Source organism: Bufo gargarizans, chromosome 7 (genome assembly GCF_014858855.1).
Source record: "Bufo gargarizans isolate SCDJY-AF-19 chromosome 7, ASM1485885v1, whole genome shotgun sequence".
In the NCBI taxonomy this organism is placed as follows: domain Eukaryota; kingdom Metazoa; phylum Chordata; class Amphibia; order Anura; family Bufonidae; genus Bufo; species Bufo gargarizans.
The window spans coordinates 163,167,623-163,181,928 of record NC_058086.1 but is presented as its reverse complement, the minus strand read 5'-3'; the positions used below and the strand labels follow the sequence as shown (position 1 = coordinate 163,181,928).

General features: G+C 45.1%; 1 protein-coding gene across 1 annotated transcript in view; it reads left to right on the top strand.

The window, feature by feature from the left end:
• The window catches only part of ABCA4 (ATP binding cassette subfamily A member 4), a 187,876-nt gene that overhangs the window by 149,795 nt on the left and 23,775 nt on the right, over nt 1-14,306 (top strand). Inside the window, 5 exon segments of the mRNA XM_044302440.1 lie at nt 5,205-5,328; nt 7,225-7,354; nt 8,312-8,432; nt 9,538-9,600; nt 10,708-10,814. Of these exon segments, the coding sequence (XP_044158375.1) occupies nt 5,205-5,328; nt 7,225-7,354; nt 8,312-8,432; nt 9,538-9,600; nt 10,708-10,814 (545 nt within the window).

Genomic DNA, 14,306 nt, shown 5'->3' with positions numbered 1-14,306 from the left:
GTACTCACTATGCCCATCACAAAATACCTTGGGGTGTCTTCTTTCCAAAATGGGGTCACTTGTGGGGTAGTTTTACTGCCTTGGCATTTTAGGGGCCCTAATGCGTGAGAAGTAGTTTGAAATCCAAATGTGTAAAAAATGCCCTGTGAAATCCTAAAGGTGCTCTTTAGAATTTGTGCCCCTTTGCCCACCTAGGCTGCAAAAAAGTGTCACACATGTGGTATCGCCGTACTCAGAAGAAGTAGAGCAACATGTTTTGGGGTGTATTTTTACATATACCCATGCTGGGTGAGAGAAATATCTCTCTAAAAGTCAACTTTTCACATTTTTTTATACAAAGTTGTCATTTTAGAGAGATATTTCGCTCACCCAGCATGGGTATATGTAAAAAGACACCCCAAAACACATTGCCCAACTTCTTCTGAGTACGGCGATACCACATGTGTGACACTTTTTTGCAGCCTAGGTGCGCAAAGGGGCACAAATTCCTTTTATAACGGCATTTTTAGACATTTGGATTCCAGACTTCTTCTCACACTTTAGGGCCCCTAAAATGCCAGGGCAGTATAAATACCCCACATGTGACCCCATTTTGGAAAGAAGACACCCCAAGGTATTTCGTGATGGGCATAGTGAGTTCATGGAAGTTTTTATTTTTTGTCACAAGTTAGTGGAATATGAGACTTTGTAAGAAAAAAACAAAAAAACAAAAAAAACATAATTTTCCGCTAACTTGTGACAAAAAATAAAAACTTCTATGAACTCACTATGCCCATCAGCAAATACCTTAGGGTGTCTTCTTTCCAAAATGGGGTCATTTGTGGGGTGTTTGTACTGCCCTGGCATTTGAGGGTCTCCGCAATCATTACATGTATGGCCAGCATTAGGAGTTTCTGCTATTCTCCTTATATTGAGCATACGGGTAATGAGATTTTTTTTTTCCGTTCAGCCTCTGGGCTGAAAGAAAAAATGAACGGCACAGATTTCTTCATTCGCATCGATCAATGTGGATGAAAAAATCTCTGCCAAAAAAAAAAAAGGAGGGGAAAGGCGTCTGCCAGGACATAGAAGCTCCGCCCAACATCTAAACCCACTTAGCTCGTATGCCCTGGCAAACCCGATTTCTCCATTCACATCAATCGATGTGGATGAAAAAAATCATTGCAGTTTTTTTTGTTTTTTTTTTATATATACAAAGTGTTTGCCAAAGCATATGAACACCACCGCCCCCTCAGCTCATAAGCCTCGGCAAACGTATCTTTTTTACTGCAGAGGAGAAATCTCGTCTTGCAGCGCCGCATACACCGACTTTTGTGTAATCTGACAGCAGCGCAATGCTTCTGTCAGAATGCATATCAGTGCTGCAGCTGATTCATCGGTTGGTCCACCTAGAAGGTAAAAAAAAAAAAAACAGGCCGCAACACAATAAATTTATTAACATGAACTTTATAATAACATTTGAACAGAACATTAACTTTTATGAACTTTTGGAACAGAACATTAACTTTTTTGCTTACCGGTGATTTTTTTTTTGCTTTGCTCTTTTTACCTTTATAGGACAAACCTCTCCTTCCCCATGGGACAATGTGCAAAGCGCAAAGCGCCCAGAGATGTGGCGAAGTACATTATGCACTTTGTCCCAGGTGAAAGGAGAGGTTTGCAGCAGCTGTGTGTGAATGGGCCCTAATAGCCATGTGTGCCTGTCCTGGTGAGATGCAATCCCTATGCTAAGTGTACCAGTGTGTGGTACTTCCGGTAACACTCCCCTAAGCATAGGGCAGGGTGGTCAGGCCAGTCAGGACAGAAATAGCGGGTGTCACGCCTTATTCCACTCCTGCTACAGACACGACAAGGTACCAGCAACGACACTGGGGAAATGTCGCTCGTGTAGACGGCTCACTACACTGGTGGTTGGGGCCACGGAACCTCCTGGATACAGGAGGTTCTCGATGATTTCTTCCTGAAATTTGAGGAAGGATCTTGTTCTCCCAGCCTTACTGTAGAGAACAAAACTATTATATGCAGCCAATTGAATTAAATATACAGACACCTTCTTATACCAGCGTCTGGTTCTGCGGGAAACTAAATATGGAGCCAACATCTGGTCATTGAAATCCACCCCTCCCATGAGCAAATTATAGTCGTGGACCAAGAGGGGCTTTTCAATGACTCCGGTTGCTCGTTCAATTTGGATTGTCATGTCTGTGAATGGAGGAGATAATGTAAACGTCATGCTTGTCTCTCTATTTTACCGTGAGCAGTTCTTTATTACACAAGGCAGCCCTCTCCCCCCTTGCAAGACGGGTGGTAACGAGCCGTTGGGGGAAGCCCCGACGACTAGGTCGCGCGGTGCCACAGCAGCCAATCTGTTCCAAAAACAAATGCCTGAAGAGGGGCACACTTGTGTAGAAATTGTCCACATAAAGATGGTACCCCTTGCCAAATAAGGGTGACACCAAGTCCCAGACTGTCTTCCCACTGCTCCCCAGGTAGTCAGGGCAACCGACCGGCTCCAGGGTCTGATCTTTACCCTCATAGACTCGAAATTTGTACGTATAGCCTGTGGCCCTTTCACAGAGCTTATACAATTTGACCCCATACCGTGCGCGCTTGCTTGGGATGTATTGTTTGAAGCCAAGGCGCCCGGTAAAATGTATAAGGGACTCGTCTATGCAGATGTTTTGCTCAGGGGTATACAAATCTGCAAATTTGGTGTTAAAGTGGTCTATGAGGGGCCGAATTTTGTGGAGCCGGTCAAAAGCTGGGTGGCCTCTGGGACGAGAGGTGCTGTTGTCACTAAAGTGCAGGAAACGCAGGAAGGTCTCAAATCGTGTCCTGGACATGGCAGCAGAGAACATGGGCATGTGATGAATTGGGTTCGTGGACCAATATGACCTCAATTCATGCTTTTTTGTTAGGCCCATGTTGAGGAGAAGGCCCAGAAAAGTTTTAATTTCGGAAACTTGGACGGGTTTCCACCGGAATGACTGGGCATAAAAGCTTCCCGGGTTGGCGGCTATAAATTGAGTGGCATACCGATTTGTTTCTGCCACGACTATGTTTAAGAGCTCCGCAGTCAAGAACAGCTCAAAAACCCCCAGTGCCGATCCGATCTGAGCTGTCTCAACCCGAACTCCAGACTGGGCGGTGAAAGGGGGAACTACTGGTGCGGCTGAAGTTGGGGGCTGCCAATCAGGGTTTGCCAGCACCTCAGGGACTCTAGGGGCTCTATGGGCCTGTCTGTGCGGTGGCTGCGATGGGGTCACTACTGCTCGTGCCACCGTACCAGCTTCAACTGCCCTTCTGGTGCTCGCCACTTCACCATGTTGTACGGCAGTGCTGGTACTAGGTCCAGGATGGGCTGCGCTGCTGGTGTATGCCTCACCACGTAATCCGACAGCGCCAGCCCCACTCTGCTGCCCTTGAAGCGGATCCTGCGCAACCTGTGGTCTAGCGACACGGGGCCGGGTACGCCTGGTGCTATCAGGGACCTCAGCCTCCTCGTCCAAACTTTGGGTCAGAGAGCCACTGCTTTCTACAGGTTCGTATTCTGACCCGCTGGATTCATCAGATGAGGGTTCCCACTCCTCATCCGACTGGGTCAGAAGCCTGTAGGCCTCTTCAGAAGAATACCCCCTGTTTGACATTTGGGCAACTAAATTTAGGGGGTATTCCCTGAGACTTCCCAAGAAAAAAGCAAGCCTGTCTTACAAATGGGAGGCTAGCGAAGTACCGGAGGCCGCTGCGATTGATAAAAAATATTAAAACTGATTTTTTTTATCGCCGCAGCGCTTGTAAAGTGATTGTGCAGTGATCAAAAAAATAATATTTTTTTTGTCACTGCGGCGGGGCGGGCGTGGGTGAACGCACGTGTGGGCGACCGATCAGGCCTGATCGGGCAAACACTGCGTTTTGGGTGGAGGACGAGCTAAGGTGACACTAATACTATTATAGATCTGACTGTGATCAGTTCTGATCACGTACAGATACTATAAAAGTACAAGTGCTGATTAGCGATACGCTAATCAGCTAATCAGTGACTGCAGTGCGGTGGGCTGGGCGCTAACCGATCGCTAAACTACCTAACCAAGGGGCCTAAACTATACCTAAAACCTAACGGTCAATACCAGTGAAAAAAAAAGTGACAGTTTACACTGATCACTTTTTTCCCTTTCACTAGTGATTGACAGGGGTGATCAAGGGGTTAATTGGGGTGATGGGTGGTGATGGGGGGTGATCTGGGGGCTAAGTGTAGTGTTTGGTGTACTCACTGTGATGCCTGCTCCTCTGCTGGAACCAACCAACGAAAAGGACCAAGCAGAGGAGCACAGAAGCCATTTAACACCTTATATTTATAAATATAAGGTGTTACATGGCTTCTGATTCGATTTTTTAAAAGTCACCAGCCTGCCAGCCACGATCATTGGCTGGCAGGCTGGTGACGAAATAGTCCTTTAACGATTCCCGGCCCGCACTGCGCATGTGCGGGCCGGCTCTGCCCGAAATCTCGCGTCTCGCGAGAGGACGCGCCGGCGCGTCCAGGAGGAATTACAGGGCCGCCGCCAGGACGCAATCCTGCGTGCGGCGGTCCTGTAGCGGTTAAAATGGAGCAATTTGTTTTGTAACTCAGCTTGTACTTTTTATTTAAAGAGCACCTCTCAGCAGGATCAACCCCATGAATCCAGACATAATTCCCCGATCCTGCTTATTGAAACGATAACCCTCTCGTGAATATCGATTGCAGTGTTCCCGAGAAAAAAGGTTTTTATCTTTTATGTAAAGGAGGAGAGCTGTGGCCAGCACTGGAAAGCTGAGGAGCTAAAGTGCACTGAGGGACCAGGCCCCGCCCATCAGTGCACTGGAGTGCTCATTTGCATACAAAATAAAAAGTCTTGGGAACGCTGCAACAGATTTTCACAAGACGGGTATCACTTTATTCAGCAGAATTAACTCTACCAGGCAGTATGTCTGATTTAGGAAGTCTGGCCCCTAATAGAACAGTCCTATCCTTGTCTGTACTGCGGACAATAATAATTTTTTTGAGGGGCCGGGGAACGGACATACGGATGCCTTTAGCACTTTAGACTATCATCAGAAAGTAACATATTTGACAAAATGTTGTGATTTTTACATGTAGTGATGTTTTTGTATGTGTTTTATTTTAAAACTTCTTTCAATGTATTGTTTTGTTTGATTCATTTTAGTCTTTGTTAAAGTTCAATGAGAAGCTGAAGGATATGCTCTTAATCTTCCCTCACTTCTGTCTGGGACGAGGACTCATTGATTTGGCAATGAATCAAGCTGTGACCGACGTGTATGCCCGCTTTGGTAAATGCATGGATATTCCCTTAGGGTCAGCAGGGGATGGAGACGTCTCCTCTTGAGTTTACAGATGAGCGCTGCTCCTGAGAACCATCTCAAAGTGATTCTTTGCTGTGAAAAAATTAGCTCTGCTCTGTATGGTAAAGAATCAGTACAGTTAGCGGGTATGCACCTGATTCTATCACGCAGGTTATAATCAATGCCCTCAAAATGAAGCCCCCTTAAAGTAAAAGAAACTACTATCTGCCCATATCAAGGACTGACATGGTATATAATATTCATATAATAACATGCAGTCATTGCCATGCAGCACAATTTACTGCACGCAGTGCCCGGTGTAAAACACAATGCCCAGGGTGCCCAGGTAATAACAATGAAAAAGAAATTGGGATCAGCTCACCTCCATACAGGTATGGTGCACACGATCTGGAATGCAATGAGGAAGGGCTTGTATGGCCGAAACATGTAGGAGACAGTGATTTTAATATTTTTCTACTATGTTCTGAGTTATTAAAGGAATTTGTTTTTATTTGGGTGCCGGATCTGCGTAGCCCAGGTAATGCCCTTCATTGCTTACATAAAGCCACATTTGCCCACATAGAGTTAAACAGCTCCCATGCCGTGCCGCACTTTCCCCGCGTAGAGCCCTTCCATGCTCATGCTGCCATGTTGTGTCCACATAGGGCCTTATGGTGCCAGCAGAGTGTCATACTTTGGCCACATAGTTATATTCAGCGCCCATATGGCATCAAACAGTGCCCAGAATGCAGAATACCTTGGCAGAATAGATCCAGGGTCAGCACTGTGCCGTACTGCACCTGCATAGATTCAAACAGTATTTAATAAAATACTGGTATTAAAGAGACCCTCCAGCAGAAAAAAAAAATCACATCTAGGCTGGGCTCACTGCTGCTCTTTTAAACTCCGGCAGCGTGTTCCAGCAGAGGAACAGACCACTGGAGTTTACCGTATCCGGCATAGCCGGATACCAGCGTGCACCGCCGGATCCCCATTCACTGTAATGGGATCCAGTCGCTTTCCGGCATATATGCCGGCTTTCAGCCAGACAAGAAAATGCTGTGTGTAGTATTCTTTGTCCGGCCAAAAGCCGCCATGTACGCCGGATACAGTGAATTCCAGCAGTCTGTTCATCCACCAGAAGACTGCTGGAATTAAAAGCGCAGATGTGAACCCGGCCTAGCTGGGGAATGAACCAAACGCTGTACCTGGTGGCCTCCTTTTCATCTTTTTAGTGGAAGATCTGCTAATTCCCAGGCTACTCTTCTTCCCACCAAGATGGCTCCACTGCTTTTCAGATGATCCAAGCACGCCATGCACTTGGTAGCCCAAGACGCTTCCCGCTGCCCTTGGATTGGCCAGCATACGTCCAGCTCACGTGAGCCAAGATCAGGGCTGGATAAGCAGGAAGTGTCTTGGGCCATCAATGCATAGTAGCCTGAGAAGCGGTGCGGCCATCTTGCCTCAAAATGGCAGAAGAGGAGCCTGGGAATTAGCAAATCTGCAACTAAAAAGGTGGTCACCATGTAAGCAAGGTCGGACTGGCCCACCAGAGTCCCAGAGGATCTTCCGGGGAACCCAGTCTTTGAAGCCATAGCGGGCCCCAAAGGTCCAGGAGAAAAAAAAATTGGAGCCGTCTTTGGAGCCAATCACTTGCCACTATGGTCCACTCTATATCTTTTTGATTCAAAGCCTATTACACTTTACTGATGATGTATGGTTTGGGCCCCGAAAAAAAAATTCCTCTGGTGGGCCTGAGGAACCCCAGTCCGACACTGATTGAGTTCTGTTCGTTCCCCAGTTAATTCAAATATTGTTGCTTGAGGGTCGCTTTACTTCTAGAAACATGTTGTAAATTGACCTGTCCTGCTGTGTTTTCTTCAGGTGAGGAACATGTCACAAACCCTTTCCAATGGGAGTTCCTGGGAAGAAATATCTTTGCAATGGCAGTTGAAGGAGTTGTATATTTTGGCCTGAATCTCCTTATTCAAAACCGTTTCTTTCTCAGCACTTGGTAAGATATAACCTGAAGCCTCAAAAGATAAGATGGTATATGTCTCCGAGTACATTATAACACACAAGACAGTACTCCACAGGCTGCAGTCCCTAATCCAGTGATTGTGGCAGTACATTCTAGTGTATTTCAGCACGTACATGACTCAGAAAGGATTCTTGTCTTTAAGAGTAAGTTGTACAAAGAATTGGGGGTCTAAGGAAGTGTGAAATACATCTCTTGTCTCCTCAGTGGTACAAAATGCTGATCTGTCCGTCCCTTATGCCTTATACTGCAGCCCTGCTTCTTCAGAGTAGCTGAAGAGTATAAGCACAAGCACCAGCTGAAGCTCATAAGGAAGCCTATACATGTCGAGAAGATTGTTTAAATCAACTTTTTATGTTAAAGGAGTTTTTTTTTTTTTTTTTTTTTTTTCTTTTTAAACCTTCTATGTCTCCATCTATATTATTTTTTACATAAAATAGTGCAGTTTTTGCTCTGGCCATTAGAATATGTCAACACTTTCTCTTTGACAGCAGCGACATAGGCCATAGACAGGAGGGAGCCCTATTGACTTCTATAGAAGAATTTTGTAGACATGCTGTGTGACCTGTGCAGAGGTCAGGAGGGAGTAGATAAGCTGTGATATCACCTATTGTGAGGTGATATCTGTCATTGCAATCCTGCCTGTGATCATAATGTGATGGGCACTGAAAAGTTACTTGTACAGAACAGAAAGTCTCGACATACTATTAGTCTTAGTGGCCAATGTGAAAAGTGCATGGTTTTCGTTTTTTTTTTATATATATAGATAGGCACATGGAAAAATAAAACAAAAAGCAGCAAAAAAAATAAAATAAATATGTTTAACATAAAAAGGTAATTTAAGCACCAGGTCTTTTTCTGACGACACATTCCCTTTAAGTAGGGATATATTAGGAATACCTATTCTGGTGTTGATTTCCATGGGTACTTTAGGTTTGCAGAACCTCCGAAAGATCACATTGAAGGAGAGGATGAAGATGTTGCTCATGAGAGACAGAGAGTGCTGAAAGGTGGAGGGAAGAATGATATCTTACGACTAAAGGAATTGACAAAGGTAAAGCATTGCGTTGGTTTCTAGTAGTCTAATTAGAAGAAAATTCATTGTCATATTTAAAATAACTGTATAATTCGGCAGGGTGCTTGGAGACCTTTTATCTCATAAATGTAAAGTCATATTTGGATAAAGTAGGACACAAATATCACCACAATCTACTGCACAGTGATCAATTTGGGATACTCATGGGGGAACGGGTTGTCCAGGATTTTTTTTTAATTCCTTCCCCAGCAGTACCTGTGAAAGTATCTATGCGTACCTGCTTCCCAACGCTCCATTCCAGCTCTGTGGCTCCCGGGCTGTCTTCACTGGATTCTCAGTCTACGCCTGGCAATTTCTGCAGGGATGGGGGTCATGTGCACTGCTGCAGCCAATGACTGGCCTCAGTTGTAACTTGTCCCCAAGCGGCACCTCACTGCTGGGTCACGTGCCGCTTGGGGGCAAGTTACCACTGAGAAGTCCAGTAAAGCTGCTGCAGAACTGCAGTTCAAGGATAGGCCATTGGTATAAAAGGAGTGGAAAACCACTTTTAAAGGGGTTATTCCATGATTAATGTAAAAAATTAAAATCAGACATCATATAGCACATGACATTCTCTTTCTAACAAAGCTAGAAGCAGCCCTGTACCTCCCATGGGTCCAGAGATCTTCATTGTTCCTATTGCTTTGCTAGATTTATATCATGCCGCCAGCTGAGGTGGTGTGCCCTTTCTGCTGCAGCACACGAGACATGTCTTTATTGCTGCATCTCTCTCTCTATCGAAGCTCAGTAGCCAGTTAAAGGATGGAACTGAACATGTGCATCCACCTCAGTAAGGTGGACAGAGGAATAAAATAAAAATAAACAGCAGGTGGCGCTATATAGATATATTTTATTGAATAACTCAGCGGTTATACTAAATTTGTAAATACATGCAATTACAAAAGTGTTCAGATCCAGGTGCTGGTGGGACAACCCCTTTAAGTCTGACCCTACAAGTAATGATGTCATAAAGGTAAAAATGATCAATTTCCAAAGTAAGCAAACATTTCTGCTATCTCAAAAAATGGAATAAAGAGAAATTATTCAGAGAGAAATCATATATTTTTTTTACTATTTGATGCAGACTTATGCTGGCAAACATAGCCCTGCTGTGGACAAACTCTGCATCGGTGTACGGCCTGGAGAGGTATGTTCAGGAGGGAAACAAAATTAGGGTAAACTATGAGATTTTTCTCGGTTGTTGAAATTTAATGTGATCAGTATAAAACTAGACAAAATATAAGCAAGACTATTATACCTGTACATGCGGCATTTTTATACACAGATTGCCATGGATTTGATAGCAACTATAGGTAAAGCACATAAAAACCAAGGGGGTCATTTATTATCCAGAAATACACCTATATTAGGCGTATTTCTGGCGCAGATCGCTGTGCAGCAATCTGCAACTTGTCCCCGCTCACGCCGGGTCTAAAAAAAAGTTGGTGTGGCGTGGGCAGCGGAGGGGATGGGCCAATAGGCCCATATTATTCATCATTTTCTAGGAATGGAACTACTGTGCGCTGTCTGCATCTTTTGCGGCCCCATTGAAATGAATGGGTCCACACCCGTTCCAAAAAAATTGTGGAACGGATGCGGACCCATTTCTATAGCCGGTCTTAATAAATGACCCCCCAAGTTTTTCCAACTTCAGGATATTGACGGCCTATTCTTAGGACAGGCCATCAATATCCGATCGGTGGGGGTCCGACACTTGGCATCCTGTCGATGAGCTGTTTGAAGGGCTGTGGTGCTCATATCTACCTGCGCACCATCGGCAGTGCAGGATATTTCAGCTTTGTCCCATCCAATTGAACAGAATGAATATGCAATACCCTGCACCTCTGCTACAGCTGATCAGCGGGAGTACCAGGAGTCAGACCTTCATGGATCTGACATGATGGCCTGTCCTGCAGATTAGCCATCGATATTCTTTAACAGCTTAGTTGAGCTCCTATAATATTCAGGGCCAGTAAGATGGTCCTACAAGAATGTCTGGTGTAATGATGATTCAGAATGCAAATCTCCAAAGTACTCTCTGCCACACCATAAACCTAAAAAAAAAAATACTGGGAGATTTCAGCTCTGAAGCCAGCGGTTTGTTGAATGAAGCTCTGGACAATAACACTGGCTATAGCCCAAAGTTTCATGTAGACAAATATAGGAGATATTGATAACTGGGATATCAGCAGTATTTATCCAGGTCTGATCATCTGTTGGTGCACTGCACATAATTCATATTTCTTTCATCTAGTGTTTTGGTCTTCTGGGTGTGAACGGGGCTGGAAAGACCACTACATTCAAGATGCTGACTGGAGACATTGAGGTGACATCAGGAGATGCTACAGTGGCTGGATACAGGTAAATTTGGTTTTAGAGGAACAGGGAACCCTAGTGAAGCCTTAAAGACTATGCGGGTCATTTACTATACTGAAATACACCTAAATTAGGAGTATTTCAGGCGCAGATAGTGGTGCAACGGTTAGTTGCGCCACTATCTGCAACTTCGCCCCACTCACGCCAGGTCTAAAATTGGCGATGTAGTGTGGGTGGGGAAGGGGATGGGCCAGCAGGCTTGTCTCCTTCACCATATTCTATGCCTGTTTTAGGCGTAGAAAATGGTCTAAATGTAAGACCGCTCAGAAGCTGTCTTACATTTAGAACTGACCGGCGCCTCTTCAGAACTTTGGCGAATCCACCGCCAGTTTATGGCTTTATTAAGACCGGCGTCTAAAACTCCAGTCTTAATAACTGTGCCCCTATGGCGCGTAATCTATTCTAAACTAGACCATACGGCAGGCTATCTTTAACCATGTATGTGCCATATGTGTTCTATATAGATTGATCCTGGATCATTTATTGCTACCAGTAGTACAGTAAGTCTTGCATTCTCGAACGATTGTCGCCGATCATTGACCCATGTAAAACTTCAGCTGATAAGTCTACAAGAGTACAAACGCTTGTCTCTCGACTGGTAAGATCTTTGATGCACAAAAATAATATTTAATTAATATTAATAAAATTTTATTGGCAACACATTGTCCTGTGTAAACAATGTACGGTATGTACCACTGACATTTATTTCTTTGCAATTATTTCTATTAAAGGGGTTGTGCTAAGTTTTGAAGTTATCCCCTCTCCACAAGGGGGAAAACTGATTGTTAAGGGTCCGACCAATGGGACTCGCATCAATCCTAAGAACAGTGGTCTCGTTACCCCGATCTGATGGAGCAGCAGGTCGGGTATGTGTCCAGCGGCTCCATTCATTCTCTATGGGACCTCAGGGAATAGCTGAGCACTGTTCTTGGCTATCTCCGACAGTCCCATAGAGAAATAATGGAGTGGCAGGGCTCGTTCCAGACTTGCTGCTCCATCAGATTGAGGCTACTCCTGCCTGCTGATTGATCTTTTGTTGGCAGCACATCGCCCCGTGTAAACAGTGGATGTGCCTGCTGACAATAATGTGTAGGGGACAAACAATCGTAATAATTGTTACTCCCCCATTCAGTTTGCATTGGGCTGTGTAAAAATGAGAGCACATGACTTGTATATGAGTAAATGTAAAAGGATCCTATCTTAATGCTGATGCCAATTCAGGCTGAGGCTGCTTAGGACTGTTGTTTGGTTCAAAACTGAATTGGACCTTGGGGGCCCAGGATTGTGGGGGTCTCAGAGGTCAGACCCCCCAGCAAGCGGTAAGTTGTCCCCTATTCTGTTTAAAAAAATATATATTACACATTATTAATAGAAAAATGGGTTGGACTGGCACTCATATAAGGAATAACACGGTTTATTACATACGAATACAATGTGAAATATAGTTTTCTTCACCTGTCACAAATAAAATACAAATAAAATACAATGAATGCACTTCTATTGAATAGTGCATTCATTGTATTTTATTTGTATTTTATTTGTGACAGGTGAAGAAAACTATATTTCACATTGTATTCGTATGTAATAAACCGTGTTATTCCTTATATGAGTGCCAGTCCAACCCATTTTTCTATTACTAATTTGCTTTGAGGGGTGTCTCAATTTTTGGACTAGAGCACCTGCCCTGAGGGGACAAAGGTGAGCGGACCCTATTTTTGATATATTACACATTATGTTATATCTTCAATTCCCTACCTCCCCCACCTACTCCAACCCTACCCACCCATACATATCCAAAGCAAAACCAAACTGGACCGTCGAGACGAGAGAGAGGCGAGGGAAGAAAAAGAAAAAAAAACATTCAGCGTCTTCCATCTCTTTTTCCCATTTCTCCCTACTTCCCTACACAGTATGACTAGACACCTCATTCATTAATCCCTTATACCACATGTGTCGAACACAAGGCCTGCCGGCCATATCCGGCCCATGACCTCGTTTTTTGTGGCCCGTCAGTGTTATGGATGGCTGATGAGAAATAAGTGTGAGTACTGCCGCAGCAGTGCCACTCCTATAAGCAGCGTGATATGGCAATGTAGGCACACTGGGGGCAATATGGCAGCAGGCACACTGGGGGCAATATGGCAGCAGGCACACTGGGGGCAACATGGTAGCAAGCAAACTGGGAGCAATATGGCGGCAGGCGCACTGGGGGCAATATGGTGGCAGGCACACTGGGGGCAATATGGCGGCAGGCGCACTGGGGGCAATATGGCGGCAGGCACACTGGGGGCAATATGGCGGCAGGCGCACTGGGGGCAATATGGCGGCAGGCGCACTGGGGGCAATATGGCGGCAGGCGCACTGGGGGCAATAGGGCAGCAGGCACACTGGGGGCAATATGGCGGCAGGCGCACTGGGGGCAATATGGCGGCAGGCGCACTGGGGGCAATATGGCGGCAGGCGCACTGGGGGCAATATGGCGGCAGGCGCACTGGGGGCAATATGGCAGCAGGCACACTGGGGGCAATATGAAGGAAACTGAGTGATTTGCAGACACATTGATAAAGAGTAGCCAGAAAGTGGCCAACCCCTTAAACTAACGCATTTTAAGACAGCGCGTCCTTAGTGACCAGTCTGTCTTAGAGTGCTCAGGTCTTCAGCTTCAGTCTGAATTGGCATCAGCATGAAGATCGAATCCTTTTACATTTACTTATTTTCAAGTCATTTGCGCTCATTTTAACACAGCCTGATGTAAACTAAATGGGGAATGAACAATCATATTATGATTGTTTGCCACCCACACATTTTTCATTATTGTCAGCAGCACATCCACTGTTTACACGAGGCGATGTGCTGCCAACAAAAGATTAGTCTGATGAGGCAGCAGGCAGGAGCGGCCCCAATCTGATGGGGCAGCAGGTTTGGCATGCACCCTGCTGATCCATTCTTTCTTTACGGGACTGCCAAAGATAGCCAAGTACAATGCTCAGCTATTCCCGGAGGTCCCATAGAGAATGAATGGAGTGGCAGGGCGCATGCTCAACCTGCCGCTGTATCATATCGGGGGGAACGAGATCCCGTTCTTCGGATCAATGGGAGACCCATTGGTCAGACCTCCAGCGATCCTGTGGATAGGGGATAACTTAGAAACTTGGCACAACCTCTTTAAAAGAAATTAAAATATATTGTATATTTTTTTTATTTTTCACCACAATTTTATCCATTTTATTTACCACCATTTGTATCTTCTATTTAGTGCTTTACGAAATTGGAGAGGTTTGTGCTTTGTGTGAGACCACCCCTCACCTCCAAACGAGACACAAATTGGTGTTATTTCTAATATGCTATTGAGTATATTAAGGCTCTAGTAAAGGGGTTGTGCAGGTTCAGAGCTGAACCCGGACAGATCACCTTCTTCCCCCACTCAGCCCCTCGCCCTTGCTCTGCACTGAACAGCGCAGGGCAAGGGCTTTTTTG